The sequence below is a fragment of the Cebus imitator genome, unplaced genomic scaffold (genome assembly GCF_001604975.1).
Source record: "Cebus imitator isolate Cc_AM_T3 unplaced genomic scaffold, Cebus_imitator-1.0 Scaffold59, whole genome shotgun sequence".
Classification (NCBI taxonomy): Eukaryota; Metazoa; Chordata; class Mammalia; order Primates; family Cebidae; genus Cebus; species Cebus imitator.
In genome coordinates this window covers 269,407-295,005 of record NW_016107374.1, presented here as the reverse complement: position 1 = coordinate 295,005, position 25,599 = coordinate 269,407, and the positions used below count along the sequence as shown (strand labels likewise).

The 25,599-nt window shown below is 56.1% G+C and overlaps 1 protein-coding gene across 5 annotated transcripts in view; it reads right to left on the bottom strand.

Annotated features, from left to right (window-relative positions):
* Nucleotides 1–19,325, bottom strand: part of CELSR1 (cadherin EGF LAG seven-pass G-type receptor 1) — a 179,705-nt gene extending 160,380 nt beyond the window's left edge. For 2 of the 5 annotated variants that reach the window (XM_017529443.1, XM_017529442.2), the window contains exon 1: nucleotides 15,737–19,274. In XM_017529443.1, the coding sequence (XP_017384932.1) occupies nucleotides 15,737–19,274 (3,538 nt within the window). Of the gene's footprint in view, nucleotides 1–15,736 lie in introns of all 5 variants that reach the window. The other 3 variants (XM_017529446.2, XM_017529445.2, XM_017529444.2) reach the window with 3 other exon arrangements.
* Nucleotides 19,326–25,599: the final 6,274 nt, after the last annotated feature.

The window sequence follows — 25,599 nt, the reverse complement described above, 5'->3', positions numbered from 1 at the left end:
AAAAAAAAAAAAAAAAAAAAAAAAAAAAAAAGAAAGAAAGAAAAAGAAGACACAGAGACAGACACACAATGAAGAGGCCACAGCATGAAGATGGAGGCAGAGACCGCAGTGGCGCACCCACAAGCCAAGGAACGCCAAAGACTGCCAGCCACCACCGGGAGCTGGAAGAGGAGCCCTCCGAGGAGCACAGCCTTGCAGACACCTTGACTTTGGAATCCTGGCCTCCAGAACTCTCAGAGAAGAAAGTTCTATCATTAGGTGTCATCCGGTTTGTGGTCATTTGTTGCAGCAGGAAATGAACTGGGCAGATCGCAACCCTTGAGGAACAGGTCCGTGCACACAGAACCCCCCCGACTCGCTGAAATCCAACCCCTCACTGATCACAGCTCCTCATGACTTCACAGGAGGCTTGGGTCAAGGCAGTCACAGCCTAAAGACATCTATAAATGATGCAGAGCTTTCCAGAAGGTGTACAGCGTGTGTGATGCCTCATCAGAAACAGCCAGGCCAGGCAGGGTCAGGGACCACAGTTCAAATCCCCTCGGCCCAGGCCCAAGCCCCAGGTCAGGTGGGAATGGGGCGCGGTGGTGGTCAAGGACGGCTCGCACGCAGACGCCCACAGGCAATGCCAAAGGTGATGCTGGAACTCTGGGCCCCTTAAGACCTCAGGGCCAAGGGCTGGCCCCTGGCCACCCCACCGCAGGGACCTCTGCAAACCCCAGCCTCCGGAGCCCTGGAGTCACGCTGCTCATCGCCAGTGAGCCACACACTTTCACCACGAAAGCCCTGCCCTCCACCCCTAACGGGCCGTCACGCCCTCCTGCCCCAGCTCTGACCCATCTCTCTTCCAAGGCCCCACTTGTCCTGACCTCCCTGAGCAGCCTCTTCTAACTGTCCCAGACCACAGGGTTCCCCAGCCCTGGCACAAAATCCTGCTTGAGGGGCCTGGGGCTCCCCAACTTCCTCCTCAAGGTCCCCCCTTGCTATCATGACTCATGGCCACGTGGTTCTGGCCCCACACCTGCTGTCCCTTATGGGGGAGGGCTCCCAGGGACACGTGGAAACAGCGTGGATTCCTGAAGAGGCTGGAACCTGCCCTTGGCTGCCTCCTTCCTCAGGGGCCATGAAGTTCCGGGCAAAAGGGAGAGAAGGAACGCCTTGAAGACTGGAGGGAGCCCCGTGTCCCTCTTCCCGCAACCAGGGACTCCTGCTCAGTCACCGCCTCACAGCCCCCAGGAACGCGTCAGCAGCCCCAAACCTCTGCCCTGCATATCCCGACTGTGGGCGGAAGAGTCTGGATTTCTGAGGTTGTTCTAGAGCCTCTGGTGATGATCCCAAGGCAAAGGCCACCTGTCCTCTGGCAGTCCTGGCAGCCGTGGAGGGGTGTGCTGGGGTGTCCAGGGCAGCTGCTCAAAAACAGACCAACACTGGCCGGGCACCATGGCTCACGCCTGTAATCCCAGAACTTCAGGAGGCCAAGGCAGGTGGATCACCTGAGATCAGGAGTTCAAGATGAGCCTGGCCAACATTAGAAAACGCCCATCTCTATCAAAAGTACAAAAGTTAACTGGGCGGGGTGGCTCACGCCTGTAATCCTAGCGCTCTGGGAGGCTGAGGCTGGTGGAATGCCTGAGCTCAGGAGTTCGAGAGCAGCCTGGGCAGCAAAGTAAAACCCCATCTCTACTAAAATACACAAAAATTAGCCACGCGTGGCAGCGGGCGCCTGCAATCCCAGCTACTCGGGGAGGCTGGGGTGGGAGAATTGCTAGAACATGGGAGGCAGAGGTTGCAGTGAGCCGAGATCACACCACTGCACTCCAGCCTGGGCAACAAGAGTGAAACTTCGTCTCAAATAAACAGACAAAACATAAGGACCGAAGAAGTTACTGACATGTGCTGCGCCATGCACAACCCGGAAAACATGACGCTGGTGGGGGAGGAGCCAGGCACAAAAGGCCCCAGGCTGTGTCTACGAGAGGGTATGGGCTTCCCTTTGGGGGCCATAAAAATCCTTTAGAAATTCCATTTGACCCAGCAATCCCATTACTGGGTATATATCCAAAGGATTACAAATCGTTCTACTATAAGGACACGTGCACACGAATGTTCATTGCAGCACTGTTTACAATAGCAAAGACCTGGAACCAACCCAAATGCCCATCGACGATAGACTGGATAGGGAAAATGTGGCACATATACACCATGGAATATTATGCAGCCATCAAAAACGATGAGTTTGGGTCCTTTGTAGGGACATGGATGAACCTGGAAACCATCATTCTCAGCAAACTGACAGAAGAGCAGAAGATCAAACACCGCATGTTCTCACTCATAGGCGGGTGTTGAACAATGAGAACACATGGACACAGGGAGGGGAGCACTACACACTGGGGTCAGTTGGGGGGAAATAGGGGAGGGACGGTGGGGGGTGGGAAGCTGGGGAGAGATAGCAAGGGGAGAAATGCCAGATGTAGGTGATGGGGGGGAAGGCAGCAAATCACACTGCCACGTGTGTTCCTATGCAACAATTTTGCATGTTCTTCACATGTACCCCAAAACCTAAAATGCAATAAAATAAATAAACGGGAAAAAAAAAATCCTTTGGAACTGGACGGGGGTGGGGGGTGTTGCGCATCACTGTTAATGTTCCAAATGCCACGAAATGCTTCACATTAAAATGGTTAACTTCACATTCTGTGAATTCCACCTCCAGAAAACAAGGACAGAGATCCAGCCGAATTGCTTACATGTACCAAAATGCCAATAAAAATACACCTGAACCAGCACGTGTACTGCTGGTTTTGGACCCAAGGCTTGGTCATGAAGAGAGGGGGCTGCGGGCCAGCACCGGGCCACACAGAGCAGGGGGCTACGATCTGGGAGCCCCCGGGCTGGTCCAGGGAGTGGCAGTCTCAGCCACCCACCACTGCTCACCTCTTTTCCAAGCTGGTGGAACTAGGCACTGGGCATCAGGCCTGAATGCCCAGCTGGTCTCCCTTCCTGGGCGGGGATGGGACGCGCCTGAGGCAGCCACATACCCAGGGACCCCCTCCCATTCCCCTGAGATGCAAGGTCCCAGAGCCTGCAGAAAAACCAGGAAGCATTCTACTTCCTGCCTCTATGAATCGGACTCCTCTAGGGACCCCAGCAGCATCGTACAGAATCTGCTTTTGCACCTCGCTCACTTCACTCAGCATAATGCCCTCAAGGTTCACCCACGTTGCAGCAAGCGCCAGAATTTCCTTCCTTTTCCAGGCTGAGTAGTACTCCATCGTGCCAATGAACCACGCGTTGCTTATCCATTCATCTGGTCACAGACACCTGGGTCACTTCAAACTTTTTTTTTTTTTTTGAGACAAAGTCTTACTCTGTCTCTAGGCTGGAGTGCAGTGGCATGATCTCAGCTCACCGCAACCTCCGCCTCCTAGGCTCAAGCAATTCTTCTGCCTCAGCCTCCCGAGTAGCTGAGATTACAGGTGTGCACCACCATACCCAGCTAATTTTTGTATTTTTAGTAGAGACGGGGTTTCACCATGTTGGCCAGATGGTCTCGATCTCTTGACCTCGTGATCCGCCTGCCTCGGCCTCCCAAAGCCCTGGGATTATAGGCATGAGGCACCGCGCCCGGCCGCTTCCACCTTTTGGTTACCATGAATAAGACTTCTATGAATGTGTGTGTACAAATACCTCTTTAAAGGTCTTGTTTTCAGCCAGGGTGGGCATGGTGGCTCAGGCCTGTAATCCCAGCACTTTGGGAGCCTTGAGGCAAACAGATCACCTGAGGTCTAGAGTTTGAGACCAGCCTGGCCGACACAGTGAAACCCTGTCTCTACTAAAATTATAAAAATTAGCAAGGCATGGTGGCAGGTACCTGTAATCCCAGCTACTCAGGAGGCTGAGGCGGGAGAATCGCTTGAACCCAGGAGGTGGAGGTGGCAGTGGGCTGAGATCTTGCCATTGCACTCCAGCCCGGGCAACAAAGTGAGACTCCGTCTCAAAAGTTAAATAAATAGGCTGGGCACGGTGGCTCTCACCTGTAGTCCCAGCACCTTGGGAGGTTGAAGCGGGCAGATCACGAGGTCAGGAGTTGGAGACCAGCCTGGCCAGCATGGTGAAACGCCATCTCTACTAAAAATACAAAAATTAGCCGGACTTGGTGGTGCACACCTGTAATCCCAGCTACCCAGGAGGCTGAGACAGGAAAATCACTTGAACCTGGGCAGAGGTGGCAGTGAGCTGAGATTGTGCCACTCCACTCCAGCCTGGGCAGCAGAGCAAGACTCCATCTCAAATACATAAACAAATAAATAAATACCTTGTTTTCAGCTGGAGCACACCCAGAGGTGAGACTGCTGGCTCATGTGATAAGCGAACTTTTAATATTTTGCGGACCCTCCCTCCTGCGTTTAAAAGCAGCTGTACCAGGTTACACTCCCACCGACACTGCACAAGGGCTCCAGTTTCTCTGCATCCTTCAACATGTGTTTTCTGAGTTCTTTTGACCACAGCCATCCTAATGGGCATGAAGTGTTACCTCCTTGTAGGTTTTGGGGGTTCTTAGTGTGTCAATCAACTCACTGACAAATGGGTATTGCCCTGCAGGAGCGTGTATGTGTGTGAGACAGGGTTTTACTCTGTCACCCAGGCTGGAGTGCAGTGATGCAATCTCAGCTCACTGCAACCTCCACCTCCCAGGCTCAAGCAAACCTCCTGCCTCAGCCTCTTGAGTAGCTAGTCTGCAGGCTCGTGCTACCACACCCAGCTAATTTTTGTATATTTTGTTGGTAGAAATGACCAATTCCTGGGCTCAAGCAATCCTCCTGCCTCAGATTCCCAAAGTGCTGGGATTATAGGCTGGAGCCCCCAGGCCCGGTGAATTTCCCTGTTGACTAATGACACTAAACATCTCTTTTTGTGCTTATTGGCCATTTGTATCTGCAGAAGAAATGTCTATTCAAGTTCTTTCCTCACTTTTTAATTCCACTGTTTTCTTGTTGGGCAAGTGTAGGAGTTCTTTCTTTCTTTTCTTTTTTTTTTTTTTTTTTTTTTTTTTTTTTTTTTTTTTTTTTTTTTTTTTTTTTTTTTTTTTTTTGAGATGCAGTTTCACTCTCATTCCCCAGGCTGGAGTGCAGTGGCACGATCTTGGCTCACCACAACCTCTGCCTCCTGGGTTCAAGCGATTCTCCTGCCTCAGCCTCCCAACTAGCTGGGATTACAGGCATGTGCCACCATGCCTGGCTAATTTTGTTTTTTTTTTTTAGTAGAAACAGGGTTTCTCCATGTTGGCCAGGCTGGTCTCGAACTCCTGACCTCAGGTGATCCACCCACCTCAGCCTCCAAAGTGCTGGGATTACAGGCATGAGCCACTGTGCCTGACCAAATTGTAGTTCTTTACATAGTCTGGATATTAATCCCTTATCACATATATGATTTGCAAATATTTCATAACAGTTTTTAAATGGGATAATTTCTCAGCACTTGTAACATATATGGGCAAGAAAAAGGAGGTTTCCCAAATCACAGTCAGATCTTCTGGCTGGATTTCTGCTTTTCCAATCCCTAACCTACAGACGCAGGAGAGGCAGCGGGGAAGGGGCCCCAGGCGACGGCCAGTCCACCTTCTGAGGCCCAGAGGCAGCCAGGCTTGCCCAGCGTCAAGCAATCTGCACGGGGCAGAGAGTGGGGCTCGACCCAGGCCTCATCTCTGGTGAAATCTCACACCGGTCTGCAACGCTGAGATTGAGTCCCACAGCCATCACAACACATCAAAGGACACCGCTGGGACCTTGGCGACTGCGGAACCGCGGGGCAGCCTGAACAATCAACTCACTGACAAACGGTTACTGCCTGCCCGCGCATTCTTATCTCCGAATGCTGACAGGGCATGGGATTTTATTTGAATTAACTGCTGTTAGTTTACTTTAACCAAGTGTCATTTAGATTAGATATGAAAAAAAAATCCTAAGTATTTAAAAGAAGATACAGAACTGAGAATAAAAACAGGCTATTTAAAAGAAAGAAAAATCTTGGCCAGGCTCGGTGGCTCAGGCCCGTCATCCCAGCACTTTGGGATGCCGAGGCCGGCCGATCACCTGAGGTCAGGAGTTCGAGAGCAGCCTGGCCAACATGGTGAAACCCCGTCTCTACTAAAAATACAAAAATTAGCCAGCTGTGGTGGTGGGCGCCTACAGACCACATACTCAAGAGGCTGAAGCATGGGAATCGCTTGAACCCAGGAGGTAGAGGCTGCAGTGAGCCGAGACTGTACCACTGCACTCCAGTCTGGGTGACAGAGCGAGACTGTCTCAGATAGATAGATAGATGGATAGATAGATAGATAGACAGACAGATAGATCTTGGTGGGTGGATGGTTAGTTGGGGGTCTACTTCCCACAGAGGGATGGAGGGATAGAGGGAGGGAGGGAGGGAAGAATGGAGGGCAGGAGGGAGGCAGCTCCCTGGCCAGTAAGAATCTGGACTGTCTGAGCTGGAAGGTCCCTCATCTGGCCCCCATCAGCCGCTGCTCTGAGCTGGCTCCTCATCTGGCATCTGCCTCCCCCGGCCCGCCAAATAGAGCCTCCAGCTCTGGCCAGTGACATGCCTGCCTCCCTGCAGCTGGTACCCACCAGTCCTGCACTCCACGGCTTCTCGTGACAAGAAGAAACCTCATACGGACCCAGAGAAGGCTCCTAGGAGCCCCTTCTCCAGCCTTAGCCCCCCAGCAATCCTGCAGCACGGCTGCCCCCTGCTCAATCAGGCACCACGTGCAGGTAACTCTCAGCCGTCCCATTTCAGGCAAGGTAGTCACTCACAATGAGCTTCCATCCTCAGAAATCCTCAACTCTGTATCCTAGGGCCTCAGCACCGGCAGACAGAGGTAACCGAAGGGGGCCATCAGCTTGGTGATTAGAGCACTCAGACCCCCGAGTCTGCACCTGGCTCTTCCTGCTGCTATCTGCTCTCCAGCCTCAGTTTCCCTGCCCGTACCATGGGGATCCTGTAAGACTTCACTGAGATGATGTAGGCACAGCCCAAACAGGCCTCCGGGTGGTGGGAAGCACAGACCCGGGAACAGCGCTCTCGTCCCGCGCCCACCTCTGAATCACCCCCGACCTGGGCCAGGCTCCTCAGCTGCACGATCCCTCTCTTACAGGCCAGCTCCTTGTACCTGGGACACGCTCAAGCCCCCAAACAAGGCCCGCAGCTTTGAGGGAGGCACCCTGTCCCCTGCACCCTCCCCATGACAACTGGAAGGGGTAAAGTCGGTGTGTTGGGGGCTGGAAGGAAAGGTGTCACCACACACAAGGACCCTGAAAGTGGCCCCCACCCCTGCCGCGTGTGCGTGTGCATGTGTGCACGTGTGCATGTGTGCATGTGCATGTGTGCACGTGCGTGTGTATGTGCGGGTGTTCTCTTTAAGGGCCCCTGGCCTTTATCCAGGACAAGAGAACTGGCGCTAGAGGGGTTATACCACTAAAAGGCTGGTGTGGGGCTTTTCCCAGCTTTGGAATGTTCACGCCCAAAAAGGGGACCTGATCACTGAGGTCTCCACAAGTCCTCACCTGAAGTGAAAGCATGAGAATTCCACCGCCGGTATTTTCCTGAAAAACGCCCATCCCTTCACCCAGGGCTACGGCCCCCAGCACATGCCGGAGGAGCCGAAAACGGATCCTGGGGTCTGTCCGTGCTTCCTCATGACTCCCCTTGGGACCCCAAATAAAGGCAGTGGGCCCTCCACCTGGCAGGCAGCCCCCTCCCCGGGTCCCCTCTGGCTCATTCCAGGCATAATCCACACCTCCTCCCAGACTCCAGGCCCCCAGGCGACAGGAGAGGGAAGCCCAGGGGCCTCCGCGAGGAGCAGCCACTAATGCAAGGCCGGCCTCTGGACCCTCATGGCTGAAACCTCTGCCTGCATTTCCCCGTGAGGACCCTGCTGCCCTCCCAAAACAACCAAGAGGAAGGCTGGGTCGCTGAATTAAAGAGTGTCGCTTACAGCCGTGTGTGGTAGCTCACGCCTCTAATCCCAGCACTTTGAGAGGCCGAGGCAGGCAGATCACCTGAGGTCGGGAGTTTGAGACCAGCCTGACCAACATGGAGAAACCCCATCTCTACCAAAAACACAAAATTAGCCGGGTGTGGTGGTAGGTACTTGGAATCCCAATTACTTGGGAGGTTGAGGCAGGAGAATTGCTTGAACCCAGGGGGCGGAGGTTGCGGTGAGCTGAGATCGCGCCATTGCACTCCAGCCTGGGCAACAAAAGTGAAACTCTGTCTCAAAAAACAAACAGAAAAAAAGAAGGTCGTTTACTACCACCCCTCCCAGCATTCAGGAATTCCATTCTAGGGAATCTGGGGCATTTACATGAACCTGCGTGTTCAGGTTACAGGAAAAGAAGAAAAAACGTAGAAAACGATTTCCCCCAAGGCTGTGAACTGAAGAAATCACGCCAAACTCATGAATACTTTCCACATGCTGTACCCACATGATAAAATCTACTTCTGTTTGAATCCAAGTACTGGCAGGGATGAGCCCCGTGGCACCAGGCCACATGCCACACCCCACCTAAGGTGGCCACTGCCAGGGGCCCCAGCCCCCACCCACCCACCGATCCCGTTCCTGAACAGGTTCTGCTATTGGGTTTCAAAATGCACAGGCACAGGCACCAGCCCAGACCCAAGGCGACCCTTCAGCAGTGACAGGGGGGCCAGCGCGGGGTTCTGGCATCTCAGCATCACAGGCCGTTCCAGGCGTGGCCAGCACCAAACCTCCTGACCCGCTCCTGCCCAGGAAAGCCCGGAGTTTCACCTGCCTGCTACTTCACCCAGACTTTTAAAAACAGCCTCTCGACACCCTGGTCGGTACGTGGGGCCAAATATAGACCTCCCGGCAGCTGGTGCACGCCCTGCCCTGGTGGGTCCATGTCCCGAGGGCCTGCGGCCTCTTGCACACTCCCGGACCCACTTTTCCCGCCAGCCTCCTGCTCCTCCAGCTCCCCCAGTGCGGTGACTCAGAGGGAGGCGGAAGCTACCGTCCTGGCGGCGCCATCTACAAAGCTTGCGCACAGTAGCCCTCTGGAAGACACTGGAAAGACCCTGCACCGCCCACTCCCAACACCCCTGAGAGGGGCCGGTGCCCACACGCAAGCACAGGTCGGGCTGCAGGATGGCTGGGTGCTGCACAAACCTTTAGCTCGGCCTTGGGCAGGCCCCGTCCCCATGGCACCCGCCTTTCCTTTGACACTCCCAAGCCACTTGTGCCAGGGACCTTGTCATCGCTCCTCAGAGGCGCCCCCAAACCACTCCACTCAGATCTCACAGAGGCCACCAGGGGCCTGCCCTTGGCTAACGCAGGTCACACCTCTGTCCTCAGGTTCTCCGACCGCCAGACGGAATCCATCACGGATGCCCCCTTGGAGACCCTCGCCCTCCCTCAGCCTCTAGGGCCCTCCCCTGCACGTGGTTACTCCTGCTCCAGCTCCCAAGCAGACTGCTCCCCACCCAGCAGGCCACTCGGGCTGTGGCTTCTCAAAGCTGGGCCTGGGTCCCCTCCTAACTGCCAGCACCCTCACTTCTGTGTTTGTGGCCCCGGCGGGTCTCCGCAGTCTGAACCTGCACACACAATCAACTTTAGGACAATCTCCAAGACGCCCAGCCACATGGGGCCAAAAATGGCCTCGAGTCTCCCCCCAAAGCCAATTCCTAGTAAGCACTCTGGCTCGGGAACGCGCCTCTCTCATCCTCCCAGAGCCGGTTTCATCTGGCAAGCAGGGAACCTGGCTCAGGAGCTGCCCAGTCCAGGTTCAAAGCCCACTGCTCCCACCGCAAGCTGCTGCCCTGGGAGCCCTGTCCCTGGTTTGCTCATCTCTGGGAGGGAGGTGGTGACAATACCTTCCACGCTCTAGGGTGGTGGCGAGGGAATTGCAGGTGACAGAGCAGGCAGAGCCTGGGAGAGCTCCTGGCACACGGAGCATATTGGCTGAGATGCATCTGACTGTCTAAGCTGGCAAAGCTCTCCCGAGCCACCCAGCCTCCACAGCCACCCCACGCTGCAGCAAGCCTGATGTCCCAAGCTTCCCTCCTGCACAGTCTCACCACCCAGCAGCTGGGACATAGGCCCCAGCTCTTGCCTACATGCTCCCGAGGGGTCCCACCAAACCCTCCACAGTCAGCCCTCTCCCGATCTGGGGGATCCCCCCGACTCCCGGTCTTCCTGCCCAGCACACATTGCACACGCCTGGAGGGTACAGGAGAGTCCCAACCAGCCCTCGCCTGCACCTGGCATCACCGCCGTGCCCTTGAGTTCAGCCCCCTCACTCATCCGATGGTCCCTCTCCACCCAGACACAGGAAGTCAGGGTCACACTGGCTCTCCTCATCCGATGGTCCCTCTCCACCCAGACACAGGAAGTCAGGGTCACACTGGCTCTCCTCATCCGATGGTCCCTCTCCACCTAGACACAGGATGTCAGGGTCACACTGGCTCTCCAGGCCTTCACACACAGCAGGGGCTTGATAAATGAATCAACGCTCTTTATTCCTGAGGCAGCGTTTCTCAAGGTATGACCAATCCACTATCTCCAAACTTACCAGAGCCCTGAAATGGTTAAATTGTTGCCAAAAGCAACTAACTCTCCTGGGAAGGTTTGACACTCTCAGAATCCTGCTCAGCCACTGAAGCAATGTAAGATGGTCAGATCCAGGCTGGGCGTGGTGGCTCACGCCTGTAATCGCAGCACTTTGGGAGGCCGAGGCAGGTGGATCACCTGAGGTCAGGAGTTCAAGACCAGACTGGCCAACATGGTGAAATCCTGTCTCTATAAAAATACAAAAATTAGCTGGGCGTGGTGGCGGGCACCTGTAATCCCAGCTACTAGGGAGGCTGAGGCAGAAGAATCGCTTGAACCTGGGAGGTGGAGGTTGTGGTGAGCCAAGATCATGCCATTGCACTCCAGAGACTCCGTCTCAAAAAAAGAAAACATGGTGCAGTCCTTCACCCCATGAGTTCCAGAAGAGCATCATGCTACACATCCAGACGATACCCAAACAGCAGCCGGCTCCTATTTCCTTGTTTGCAATCATCTGTTTAAAAGCCACTGCTATATCCTGTATTTAACTAGGCAAACACTTATGGAAGCTCTATCAAGCCTAGACGGCTTTATACTCTCCACTCCCTACCAAAGTAAATGGCGAGAAGGTTACTCAATCCTGTTATTTCACTGAGTTCCAGTATTTTCTGACATACCTGGATGACTCATCTGCCAATCATTCTTACCCACAAACACCAACTTTCCCACATCCCTGGGTCTGCAGCACACATAGAGCAGGAGAGGCAGGGACATCACATTGCTCCCAAGCGCTGCATTTTGCACGAGAGGCCTCCAGCTGGGCACCCACAGGCACACGTTCAAAGTGAATTAAAAATAACGTGGTCCGTCAACAGATGACTGGGTAAAGGAAATGTGGTACATATACACAGTGGTGTACTATTCCACCATACAAAAGAACGGGATCCTGTCATCTGCAACTACATGGATGGACCTGGAGGGCATTATGGGAAGTGAAATAAGCCAGGCACACAAAGAAAATACCCCATGTTCACAGTTGCTTGTGGGATCTAAAAATCAAAGCAATTGAACTCGTGGGGATAGAGAATACAAGAATGGTTACCAGAGCCTGGGAAGGTTCTGGGGAGGAAGGTGGGATGATTAATGGGTACAAAAAACAGTTTAAAAAATGAGTAAGGCCAGGCACAGTGGCTCACGCCTACAATCCCAGCATTTTGGGAAGCCGAGGCAGGTGGATCACCTGAGGTCAGGAGTTCGAGATCAGCCTGGCCAACACGGTGAAACTTCATCTCTACTAAACATACAAAAATTAGCTGGGTGTGGTGGCAGACGCCTGTAATCCCAGCTACTCGGGAGGCTGAGGTAGGAGGATCCATTGAACCCAGGAGGTGGAGGTTGCAGTGAGCCGAGGTCACGCCACTGTACTCCAGCCTGGGAGACAGAGTAAGACTCCATCTCAAAAAAGAAAAAAAAAAGAAAAAGAAAAGAATAAGACCCAGTATTTAGCCCAACTGGAGACTATAGTCAATAATAATTTAATTGTACATTCAAAAATAACTAAGAGAGAGGCCAGGCGCAGTAGCTCATGCTGGTCATCCCAGCACTTTGGGAGGCCAAGGCGGGTGGATCATGAGGTCAGGTGATCAAGACCTTCCTGGCTAACACAGTGAAACCCTGTCTCTAGTAAAAATACAAAAAATTATCCAGTGTGGTGGTGCACGCCTGTAGTTCCAGCTACTTGGAGGGCGGAGGCAGGAGAATCGCCTGAACCCGGGAGGTGTCATTCAAAAATAGCAGCTATTTGAATTTCACTATATTCAGACTCCAAAAATTTTTCCAAAAATGTTTTGTCCTTGGTGGGCTATATAAAACCATCAACAGTTATCTACTCACGGTCACAATGATGGTGTTCAAGCCCAGGCCAGGCTAAATGAACTGCCCCCACCATGCATGCTTGCCCCGGTCCTGACCCAGCTGCACCCCCACCTCACCCCCGTCCCTCTGGAATGGTTCCCACTAAACACAAAACATCCCTGCCCTGCCCCCAGCATGGAACTGTTTCCTCCACCTCGTCCCTCATTAAACCTAAACCCTATTATTGGGCCAAGTCATTTTTAAACAGGCCAAATTTCCCATGCAGGCCTGTTCCATACGGCACCTCCTGAGCCGTAATATTGCATCAAAGGCTTTAGGGCATGGCTGTAAATCCTGGGGAACCAACAACACTCCATTGAAAACAGTGGATGAGTTTGAAACCACCGCTTCATTGTTCCTTAATAAAACCTCCAGTTAAGTCAAGGGCTGATCTTCTGTTTGCTCTGTTTTCTACCGGGTGCTTTGCCGTCTGGAACTACAGATCTTATGGTCATAGTGATTTGCTTCTTTGGAGTATTGAATCCTAGTCAAATGGTCTGAGGTTTCTGCACATCCTAGCATGCCTACTTCATTTTATCTTTCTTATTTATTTTATCTTCATTTTATTTTTCTTATTTATTTATTTAGAAGTTAACTTGCTAATTCTTCCAGGGCTCCCGTGGCAATGCTGTATCCTAATAACTCACTGTTTAAATAACTCCTTTGAAACTGACTCAGGCAGCGAGCCAATCTGAGCTCTTCCTGGCCGTGGTCTTATAAATAAGGTCACCTGCCTGCAGCAGCACCCTTGGATGCATGGTCAGGCAAACCTCAGAGAGCCACTGGGGGACCTTTATTGCTCCCCCAGCCCCCGCCAAGTTCTTCTTTCTCTTCTGCGTCTCCCAATTCCAACACATTCTATTTATTTCTTATTTATTTTATCTTCATTTTGTCTTATTTATTTATTTAGAGACAGAATCTCACTCTGTAGCCCAGGCTGTAGTGCAGCGGCAGGATCTCGGCTCACTGCAACCTCAACCTCCCGGGTTCAAATGCCTCAGCCTCCCAAATAGCTGGGACTACAGGTGTCGCCACCACGCCCGACTAATTTTTGTATTTTTGGTAAAGACAGGGTTTCACCATGTTGGCCAGGCTGGTCTTGAACTCCTGACCTCAGGTGATCCACCGGCCTCGGCCTCCCAAAGTGCTGGGATTACAGGCGTGAGCCACCGCACCCGGTCATATGCCTACTTTAAAGCAGAGCACCCATTTGACACTGGAATAATTCTGTTTAGCAACTAATATCGTCAAAAATGTTCTCTTAAAGAAGAGGGGGAACGTGAAGGGCAGCGTGTTTTCTGCAGACCATGGCTTAATGCCAAGTGCCCCTGCGCGCTGGCTGTGCAGCCCTGAGGATGTCACTTAGCACCCCTGAGCCTCAGTGTCTTCATCTGTAAAACGAACAGCAGTATAACAGCACTCAACTCCCAGTTACCAGGGAAACAAATGACAGCGCCAGTAAAAGAGTAAAGAAAACCGCTTGCTGGAACCCAGTCAAAGGTAACCATTGTCATCTGGGGCGGGTGTGCGTGCATGAGGCCGCAGTACCATTACACGAGGGCTTGTCAGCAAAACAGGAGAGCCGAGAACTGGATGATGGAGACGGTGACTACATCGCGCATAGCGTGGAGCGCCCATCTCCAACTGTGGTCCAGGCTGTGCGCCCCGGGTGAGACGGCCTCAGGAACCAACCTCCTTGGAAGGGAATCCATCCTAAACCCGGCTGTCTGACTAACTGCGGGGGGACCCACATTACTGATGCCGCAGACACAAAAAACATCTCCGCCCCCCGCACAGAACTGTTCCCACTACCTTGTCCTCGTCAAATCTAAACCCTATTATTGGGCCAAGTCATTTTTAAACAGGCCAGATTTCCCATTCTGTCAGATACAGTGGTACAGAAGAAAAACTTCCTAAGAATATCCATAATCCCAATTAGTTCGCCCTTAAGAGCCTATTCCATATTCTCCACACATTTTACAATCTCACAAAACCTAAAATATTCACCAACAAATAGACTGTACTGCCAAAACTGCACAGAAGGTTTGTATCATATCAAAACTGAATCTGTAAGTTTCACATGGTATAAGCAAACAACTGGAACTGGAAGCTGTTAGCTATCCAAGCCCTCCTATATCACAGAATTACAGCCAACCTCGCAAACAAAACAAATCAGAAAGTTAACTTGTTAATTCTTCCAGGGCTCCCGTGGCAATGCTGTATCCGAATAACTCACTGTTTAAATAACTCCTCTGAAACTGACTCAGGCAGAGAGCCAATCTGAGCTCTTCCTGGCCGTGGTCTTATAAATAAGGTCACCTGCCTGCAGCAGCACCCTTGGATGCATGGTCAGGCAAACCTCAGAGAGCCACTGGGGGACCTTTATTGCTCCCCCAGCCCCCGCCAAGTTCTTCTTTCTCTTCTGCGTCTCCCAATTTCAACACATTCCATTAGTACCCTCCCCAGCACCACAGGCCTGCCCTGGTCCTCGGGGTCAGAGGCGTGGAGGACCTGCCAAGCATCTGACCGCCGAGCCAAGGTTTCCTCTCCCTTCTGTTCACCTCCAGCCCCAGGGCCAGCAAGCAAGTTTCCCACACTGGCTCCACTGCTAACTGGGCAGGCCTCTTCAACAGCACCCAAATTACAAGCCCATGTCCAGAAGCAGAAGCCAAGATGAAATGAGGCTATGCTTTTCAAAGAGCTTACACAAAGCTCTGCACACAGCCGCCCTGTTATTATCTGGAGAAGACAGAAAATCGAGACCAGGGGAACACCGGCTACATTACAGGGTGACTCAGGGGCCCATCTGACAATCTCCAGCAGTGCCACCCTGGAATTAATTGGCACGTGGAAGGGGCAGTGATCTCTGATCTTCCCAAAGAGCCCGTAGCTGGCTGATGAAAGAGCATACCCAAGCAAACCCTGTGACCCAGATCACCCGGAGGCCACATTTTAATTGCTGTACTCAGGAGCCACTAGCCTGCTGAGGAAGGCGCTGAGCCCTGGTCTTGAACTTGGAGAAGCGCAGGCCTGCCCCCAGGAAAATGCTGATGGAAGCAGCGCGCTGCCTCTCCCCCCTAGCTGGGCCTAAGTGGGGCACTCACCCCCAACATCCAATCGGAGGCAACAAATCCTTGCAGAGCTCCCTGTGCCCAGCCCAAATGCACCCCGGCATGCCAGGCAAGGCCCTTGGTGGGTTCCTGAGGTTCTCCAGGCGGCCCACCCAGAGCCGCTCCTCCCGTCCCAACGGCCACTCACCAGACACGGACACCTCCATGAGCGCCTCCAGCGGCCGGTTGTTGTCCAGGTCCCGGCTGAGCTGCAGCTCGCCCGTGGCGGGGTCCAGTAGCAACAGGTGCAGCTCGTTGCCACGCAGGAAGGTGTAGTTGAGGCTGTCCGACACGTCGGGGTCATGGGCTGGGATGCGGCCGATCACGCCGGTGGGGAAGCTGTTCGACTTGTTGGTGACATAGTTGTTGAAGAGGATCTGGAAGTCTGGCAGTACCGGAGGGTTGTCATTCTGGTCCACGAGAAGAATGTGCACCGTGGCTCGGCTCACCAGTGGGGCCGACGTGGCCTGCACCACCAGCACATACTCCCGCCTGACCTCAAAGTCCAGCTCCACCAGGGCACGCAGGTCCCCGTTCAGCAGGTCCAGCTGGAAGAAATGCCGCATGTCGCCCTCCACAATCTGATACATGATCTGGGCATTGGGGCCTTCGTCAGGGTCCTGAGCTCGGATCTTTGCCACCACCGACCCCACTGGGTTGTTCTCCTCTACAAACAGCTCCAGCTCGTCCTTCTCGAACATGGGGGCGTTGTCATTAATGTCCAAGATGGTCACCTGGACTTCCACCGAGGCGCTAAGGGCAGTGGGGCTGCCGCGATCCACAGCCACAGCCCAAAGATTGTACACGGCCACGTTCTCCCGGTCCAGCCGGCGCTGGGTGCGGATGACACCAGACGTGGGCTCAATGTAGAAGTCCCCATCGCCGTCATCCCCACCCTGGAAGGTGTACAGCAAACGCCCATTGGGACCCGAGTCCCGGTCCGTGGCAGAGACCTGGAGGATGCTGGTTGAGGGCGGAGCATCCTCAAAGATGGAACCCTGGTAGAAATCCCACAGGAACTGGGGTGCGTTGTCGTTGGCATCGAGGATGAGGATCTCCAGGGTGGTGGTGTCCGACTTCTGCGGGATGCCGTTGTCCAGGGCCATGATGGTCAGCGTGTAGGCGACCTGCTGCTCATAGTCCAGCTCCATCATGGTGTACATGATGCCACTGTCGGGGTCAATGCGGAACTGCGGCACGGGGTCCTGAATCACGTAGGTGATGCGGGCGTTCTCTCCTGTGTCCTCGTCGTTGGCACTGAGGGTAGCAATGGAGGTGCCCACAGGCCTGTCCTCACTGACGCTCACCGTGTAATGGGAGCTCTGAAAGACCGGCCGGTGGGTGTTGGCATCGGTGACGTTGATGAGGACATGCGCGGTGTGTGACCGTGTGCCGTCGGACGCGGTCACCGCCAGCACGTACTGCTGCTCCTGCTTGTAGTCCAGAGGTAGCGCCAGGGTGATGAGGCCGCCCCCTCTCTGGCTGCTGAGCGCAAAGCGGTTCCGGGTGTTGCCGCCCGTGAGCTGGTAGGTGATCACACTGTTGGCGTCGCGGTCGCGGGCCTGCAGGGTCAGCACGCTGCTCCCCACGGCCGCATCCTCGTTCAGACGCAGCTCGTAGGTGGGCTGTGTGAACACCGGGTCGTTGTCGTTCACGTCCAGTACCGTGATGGAGACGCTGGTGGAGGAGCTCATGGGGGGCGAGCCGTGGTCCACGGCCTCCACCCCGAAGCTGTAATGCTCCACCTCCTCACGGTCCAGCTCCGCACACAAAGTGATCCAACCGGAGCTGTTGTGGATCTGGAAGGGGAAGTCAGGGGCCGGGACAGGGTTCTTAGGCCCAGCGCTGCCGCCCCCCAGAAAGGCGGAGGCCGTGTCCACCAGGCGGTAGTGCAGCCGGGCGTTCTCCCCCGAGTCCGCGTCCACCGCCTGAATGTGCACCACGGAGTAGCCCAGGGGCACGTTCTCTAGCACCGTGGCCTGGAAGGGGCTGCTCACAAAGATGGGCTCGTTGTCATTGACATCCAGCACCTGCACAGACACCACCCCAGAGGAATTGATGAGCGGGGGCCGGCCCCCATCCTGGGCTTTGATGCTCAGCGAATACTTCTGGACATCCTCGAAATCCAGGGGGTTGATTACATCCAGGATCCCGCTCAGCGAGTGCAGGTAGAACTGCCCGGCCACGTTCCCGCTGAGGATGCTGTAGTGAATGGCCGCGTTCTGGCCCTGGTCCCGGTCCGTGGCCTGCACGCGCAGCACAGCCGTGTTGAGCCCCACGTCCTCGGGCACCTGGACCACGTAGTTCTGCTCGCTGAACTGGGGGTAGTTGTCATTCTCGTCCTCCACCTCGATGTACACGGTGGCCGTGGCGCTGAGCGGGCCCGGGTTGCGGCCCTGGTCGCTGGCCTCCACGAGCAGCTGGTACTCGGCCGCCTCCTCCCGGTCCAGCACCGCGCGCGTGCTCACCACGCCGGAGCTTGCGTTCAGCTGGAAGACGTCCCACGCGCCCCCCAGCATGCGGTAGCGCATGTTGGCGTTGACTGGCGAGTCGCGGTCGCTGGCGCGGATGGTCAGCACCTCGTAGCCCACCTCGAGGTTCTCCCGCACGCGCTCGCGGTACTCCGACTGCTCGAAGACCGGGCTGTGGTCGTTGGTGTCTTTGACCAAGACGGTGATGTAGGTGGTGGCCGAGCGCGGCGGCGTGCTGTAGTCCACGGCTTTTACCCTGAGCACGTGCGTCTCCTTGGTCTCGCGGTCCAGCTCGCTGGCCGTACTCACGGCGCCCGTGGCGGAGTCGATGCGGAAGTAGCCGCGGGAGCGCTCGTCGAACAGCCCCTCCATGTAATAGCTCACGCGCTCCTCCTCGCCCTCGATGGTGTAGTGCGCGTGAAGCTGGAGGAGGGGTGTGCCCGCTGGCTCGTTCTCAAACAACGCCACTTGGTAGTTGGGCATCGGGAACTTCAGGCTCCCTCGGCCGCTCGTGCCCCGCCGGGCCCGTCGCACCGGCCCGGCCCGGGTTTGGGGCAAGTTCGACGGCGGCGATGGCGATGGCGACGCGGAGGGAGTCCCCGAGGCAGCGGCCTCCAGGGCCAGCCCCACCCGGACGGCGCCAGCTGCGCATCGCAGGGCACACAGGAGACACAGGCAGATGGGGCGGCCGGGACAGCGGGGCCCGGGACGCGGTGGGCAGCTGCAGGCGGGGATGGTGGTCGGAACTGCGAGCACTGAACGCTGCGCGGCCGCGCAGCCACCGGGGACGGGGAAGCAGAGCGCCCCGCAGAGCCCAGGTCCTGGGAGGACAGCCCGAGCGCGTCGGGCACGGGCTCGGCAGCCGGGATGGTGCGCGCGCGGCCGCAGGCGGAGGCTCAGCGCTGTCGGGGCACCGCGGGCTGCCAAGCGGACTTGCAGCGGCAACGGGCGCCCCGCCAGGTGCATGCAGCCCCGGGGCCCGGCGCCCGAGACGCGCCGCCGTCCTGCCAGCCGCCCCTCGCGGCCCACGTCCAGCAGCTCCCGGGGCGTTTGCGCGGCGCCCACCGCGTAGGTACGGCCCGGCCCGAGGGCGAAGGCGCGGGCCCCGCCAGGTACGCGCAGCTCCCAGGCCGCCGCTCGCAGCCCCAGCGCCGGCAGGGCGGCGGCGGCGGCCAGGAGCAGCAGCACGGGCAGCACGGGCGGCGGCGGCGCCATGGCCCGGAGCCCGAGCCCGAGCCGGGCGCCCGAACACAATCCATGCACCCGGCGCGCCTCCGCATCCACCCGGCGCGGCCGGGGAGCGGCTCCCGCGCGCCCGGCGCCCGGCCCTCGGGGCGGTCCGCGTCCCGCCTCCCCGAGGGTCCTGGCGGGGACTGTGGGGACCGCGCGCCCGGCCTCCCCTGCAGCTTCCACTTCGAGAGCACTTTGCGAAAGTTTTCGAAGTTGGTTTCAAGATGGCTCCTCCGCGCGTCCCAGGAGGGCGCCGCGCATCAACCTGCGGCGGCGGCGGCTCCAGGCGGCTCCAGGTGGCTCCGGCGCGGGCTCGGCCTGGCGGGCGTGGGAAGCGGGGCGTGCCCGGCACGGGGCGGGGGCTGAGTTCCCGGAGCGGGCTGGGCCGCACCTCGCAGCGCAGACCCCAGCGGCCGGCTGCTTCCTGAGCGATGCGCTCGGCCCGCGCCCCCTCCGCCCGGGCTCTCCCCGCCCCCGGCCCTACCCCGCCCCGCCCCCGGCCCCGCCGCGTATTGTTCGGCCCTGGGGGGAGCCGGCAAGGAGGTGCGCGCCGGGGGGATCGCTATGGAGACGCGAGGGCGCGGCCCGGGCGGAGGCTGGGGGGTCTACTCCCCGGCGGCCTCCCCACCCAACCTCCCGGGGGGCGGGGCTGAGGGGGCAGGGCCGGGAAAGGTGGGGCTGGGGCCCCCGTTGGCCGCTACCCGTGGGGCGGTGGCTCCACACCTCGGGCGCGAGGCCGCGTCTCAGAGCCTGGCTCCCCACCCAGGCAGAACAGATCCACGGAGACCGCCGCTAGGGGTGCCGTGCGGGTGGGACCCGGGGGCTGAGGGTTGGGGTCGAGGGGCCCGGGAGTCCCCCATTAAGGACTGCGGTGGCTGTCGAGAGGGGGTTACCCATTTTACAGCAAGACGCACGGAGGCTAAAATGCTTCATCCGGACCAAAACTCCCTGGACTTTGAAACCCAATTGGCAGCTACCGGATCTGCGTCCCACTTGGTTTAAAGCGCAACTTTTAACTTAAAGAAGAAAAGCCGGGTTGACATTAGGGATTTGGAGTGGACGGCGGAGACGCGCTCATCTCCCGCGTGCGGCCGGCTCCGCGCGTTCGCGGACAGGCTGCGGAGTCCCAGAGGGTCCAGCTCCTCCCGAAGCGGGTTAAGGGGGACTGGGGGCCCTGGAAGCCGCCTGTGGCGAGCAAGTACCCGCGGGGATTTAGAGCCGGCAACGGCCCCGCCCCGGCCTCCTGCAGAGGCCAGCAGTGGGGGGACGGGGGTAGAGACCTTGAAGCTTTCAGAACCGTGACACACACACACCCGCCTCCTGCAGGGAACCACGGGCCGGGCGGGGACAGCTTTAGGTCTGAGAGACGGGTACACCTGCCTCCGGATCCGGCACAGCCATAGAGGGGTGGAGGCTTAGGACTTCGCGAACCCCCCCCATGGGCGGGGCTTTGGGACCTTGCGACATCACCCCTCCTGTGGGGCTTTGGGACTGTGCCACTAGCGGTTGGGAAGGACGCGCACTCTCTCTCGGTGGCGCGGGGGCGCCGGAATCCAGGACAGCCCTTAGGCCTCCCAGTGGTCGGGGACTGTAGGCGGAGGGCTCCTGGGGCGGCTCGGAGCGGTGGGGTGGGAGCATTTCGCAGTCACCTCTAGAGCGGTCTTTCAAGGGAGGGTCGGATCTTGCAGCCAAATCTCCGAACTGAACTTTGATGAGTCCAGTCTCAGCGAGTACTATGGGCGGCTGCGGAGACCCGGAAGGGTTTCTCCCCCGGAGCGAGCGATGTGTGTGTGTGTGTGTCACACCCATACTCAGCCAACTTCACTCAAAGCTTTTGAAACAATGGCTTCGGGCTGAATGAAGCACAACGTGAGCATTTTCTTCCCAGTATCAACGATGTGAAGACGTTATATTGATCTAAAAGGTGGCGTTGCGCCGGGCGCGGTGGCTCGCGCCTGTAATCCCAGCACTTTGGGAGGCCAAGGCAGGTGGATCACGAGGTCAGGAGTTTAAGACCAGCCTGGCCAACATGGTGAAACCCTGTCTCTCCTAAAAACACAAAAATTAGCCGGGCGCGGAGGCAGCACCCATAATCCCAGCTGCTTGGGAGGCTGAGGCAGGAGAACTGTTTGAACCTGGAAGGCGGAGGCTGCAGTGAGCCGAGATTGCGCCACTGCGCTCTAGCCTGGGTGACAGAGCAAGACTCCATCTAAAAAAAAAAAAAAAAGGTGGGAGTTGCTTTGGAACTTTTTACTTCTGGAGTGTCCTGCTGGGACATGTGTGTGTGGACCGAGGGGAGGAAGGAGGAAAGTCCATCCCTTAATGTGAACGGTCCAGGACCTCCGCACACCCATATACCCTTCCACTTGGGTTTTTCCAGGAAGGAGGAAAGGACAGGAGTTCTGGAGCAGGAAGTCCGGGCGGGTCCCTGAGCCTGGAGCCTCACAGTGGAAGGCTGCTGGGGGGGTCTGAAGGGGACCCAGGCACAAAGAAAACCAGAGAAGCCCAGGAGTGCATATTTTGCAATAAGGCTTTAAGCAGGACGGGTTGGGTTTAAATAAACAAAACTCAGCTGCAGCCAGTGGGTTTGGGTGTGGGCCTGCTTTCCTGGAATAAGACACCTGCAGGCTGCGAGGTAACCCCAGGGACTGCATAGCACCATTTCCAGGTCCTAGGGACAAGTGAGGATGGATGAATCTAACAGGACATCCAGCAAAGATGAAAGATCATTCCATTCACACTTAGTCCGACAGCACCATAACATTTAGGGGTGCACACAAATAGGGGAAACGTGAAGAAAAGCAAGGAGGTGTCTATGGGCACATTTAGGAGGGCTCTGGGGGGCAGGGGCGTCCCCTTCCAGACCTGAGGGTTACCGGAGTGTTGGCTTCGTGATCACACATTGAGCTCTGCGCACCTGCTCTGTGTACGTTTCCCCATGCCTGCATGCTAGAGTCCGCAGTTTTATTTTTATTTGTATTTACTTTTAAATAGAGATAGGGTCTCACTATGTTGCCCAGGTTGGTCTCAAACTTCTGGGCTCAAGAGATCCTCCCACTTCAGCCTCTCAAAATACTAGGATTACAGGTGTGAGCCACCATGCCCTATATAGAGTCCACAGTTTTATTTTATTTTATTTTATTTATTTATTTTTGAGAAAAGTCTCACTCTGTCACCCAGGCTGGATTGCAGTGGTGAGATCTGGGCTCACTGCAACCTCTGCCTCCCAGGTTCAAGCGATTCTCCTGCCTCAGCCTCCCAGGTAGCTGGGATTAGAGGCAGGTGCCACCAGTTCTGACTAACTTTTGTATTTTTAGTAGAGACGGGGTTTCACCACGTTGGCCAGGGTGGTCTTACCTCCTGACCTCAGGTGATCCGCCCACCTCAGCCTCCCAAAGTGCTGGAATTGCAGGCATGAGCCACTGCACCCAACCTAGAATCCACAATTTTAAATAAGTGGGGGGCGGGGGGAGAGGGACTAAAAAGACAAAGGCTGTGGCTTGTGCTGGGTCGGCCAGGTGGTCCCACTGCATCAGAAATCAGGAGTCTGGGCCGGGCGAAGTGGCTCACACCTGTAATCCCTACACTTTGGGAGGCTGAGGTGGGTGGATCACCTGAGGTCAGGAGTTCGAGACCAGCCTGGCCAACATGGCGAAACACTGCCCCTACTAAAAGCATAAAAGTTGGCCAGCCATGGTGGCAGACACCTGTAATCCCAGCTACTCAGGAAGCTGAGGCAGGGGAATCACTTAAACCTGGGAGGCAGAGGTTGCAGTGAGCCAAGATCATGCCACTGCACTCCAGCCTGGGCAACAAGGGCAAGACTCCATCTCAAAAAGAAGAAGGAGAAGAAAGAGAAAGAAATTCACGAGTCTGAAATCACTGGCCTTTTCAAGGGGTGAGCTTTAATTTACCACTAACTAGTTGTGACCTTCAGCAAGGCCTAACTCCTCATTCTCACTGGACGCAGTAGTCCTAGACTCCTAGCACGGTTGAAGGATTAACAAGAAAACCTGCACGAAGTGGTTGGCGCAGGGCCCGGCTCAGCGTGGATCTGCCAGGGCTAGCACTGACCATGATCACAGTTGTTTCCTAGCATGAGTTCAAGGCTGCCTCCTCTCCGTCTTCATTACGCGAATCCACGCATCTGTGTCTGCAGAGAAGCGGGGGCTGCAGCTTTCACCTGATTTCCCGAGGGCTCTGTACTGGGACGCTGATCCAGTGCACCCAGTGTGTTTCCAGAAAGTGGAGCTGATTCCCAGAGAGCGGAAGGGTGTACTTGGGCTTTGTAAAGGGTAGCAACCTGCGTGATGGGCTTGTTCACTGCCCAAGTCTGTGGCTCCCACAGGCCACTCCGCAGACCATGTCCTTCCCCTTTGACGCTGGCTTGGAACAGGGTCTCTCCTCACTTAACCCCATGCATCACCATCTCTGGGGGCCAGTGGCCCACTCATGACTCTCCGGGTGGGGAGGAGGCTTGGAGTTGAGTAACGGCACCCTGGGTCATTCCTGCACCCGTCACCCTGAGAGCCACTGGCCAGCAGAGGCCCCATGTTCTGTGATGTTTTCTGTGCCTGGAATTGCTGCTTGCAGCCTTTCCCAGGGGCTCAATGGATTGTAATTGCTGTTTGTATTTTGCACGTGCCTGGAGATGTTTCATGGGAAGTGAGATTTTAAAAAAACAAAAATAGAATTTAGAAAAACAAGAAGGCAGACACGATGGGTTTCTAGTGTTTTACATGCTGTAGGAAGCACTTCAGAAAGGTTTTTGCCAGGGGCTGGAACCAGAAGCTACATGACTTCTGGAATCTGTTCCTTACACAATAAATTCCTGGGCCAGTTAAACAGCAAGGAGCCACAAGAAATCACCCACGGGCGAAAGCTGAGTGAGCCCAGGCCAAGCTCCACCTGGCCTTATTTTTAGAATTCAGGGGGAAACCTCTTGGGAACAGGCTCATAGCACCCCTCTGTCTCCTCCGATGCCTTACAATTGTTGGGGTTTGACACATGGAAAGTTGTGAAAGTTAAAACACGGTACAAAAATGAAGCCTTGATCTAGAGTTAACAGAGGGAAGGGGCCACAGGGAATTTAGATCCTAATCAGGCAGGTCTTATGTACTAGCGCTTCCGTGGAAAGCCAAGATAACGTTATGACTACAAAGAAAAAATGTTTTCCTACTTGGAAGTTGCCAGAACTTGTCTAATACAAATGCTGGGATTTCTTGCCCCTGGGCTGTCGCGTACAGCTACCCAGGCCCCCTCGTGAAGGCTCCTCCTCGGAGCTTGGCTCCCTCGGGTACTCCTGAGATGCCAGCACCTGAACAACCTGCTCCAGGGAGGCTTTAGCTCCAAGAAGGTTCTGGAAAGCTCCAGGAAGGTTAGCCGGCATACACAAAAGCTGAAGAGGAATCTCCAGCCTGCCTGGGAATGCTGTGGGCTCAGAGCCATGGGCTCAGGTCTTGTGTCCAGAACTGCTCTTGCATCTCCGTGGGGAGACTGGGTGGCGAGGAACAACAAGGTCCCGTGGGCATGCCCTCGCCCATGCTCACCCACCATGCCTGTGCCCGCTGGGCCCATCTCAGGGCTGCACTGCCCCCTAGTGGCCGAGCGCAGGCTCTACCCCACTGCGCCTGCCTGGCTCCCCGTGCAGGTGCTCCCCAAACAGTCCCTGAGCAGAGCAGAGCAGCCCGCGCCCCAGGCTCTGTGGCAACGTGCTGAGATTGCACCCTGTGCACGCACACACACTTAGGATGCTGCTGGCCTGGAGCAGTGGCTGGCCACAGGGGCCGCTGGTCATACTGCCCGCTGCTCCTGGACCCCCCCGAGCCCCTTGCTCTCTACAGAACGAGGATGCCCAGCTCTGCAAGACACACAGCAAATGGAGGCGTGGAGTGCAGTGCATGGCGGTGGGGCTCCCCAACACCCCACATCCCTATCTGTTCCTGGGAAACGAGAATGAAGGGCCCGGCCCAGCGCACAAGCCCCAGGAGGGCACAGGAGCTGCATTTGGGGGCAGTGACTGGGAGGGCTGCTAACTCCAGGCTCGGCAAAGGGGGATGAGAGTGCTCCCGGAAGAGGGTCCACACCCGCTGAGCTCCCGCTGCGGGATATCCTTGCGCCTGTCACTATCATCACCGTCATGGTCCGTGATGTTATTTCCTGGGCCCCCACCTGATACACAGAAACACTATCACGGAGCCCACATGGAGGCATACTCTTACTTGATTGCCATTTTTTACACACCTCCCTCCCTTTCTGTTTCCCTGAAACTGGATCTCACTCTGTCGCCCAAGCTGTAGGGCAGTGGCAT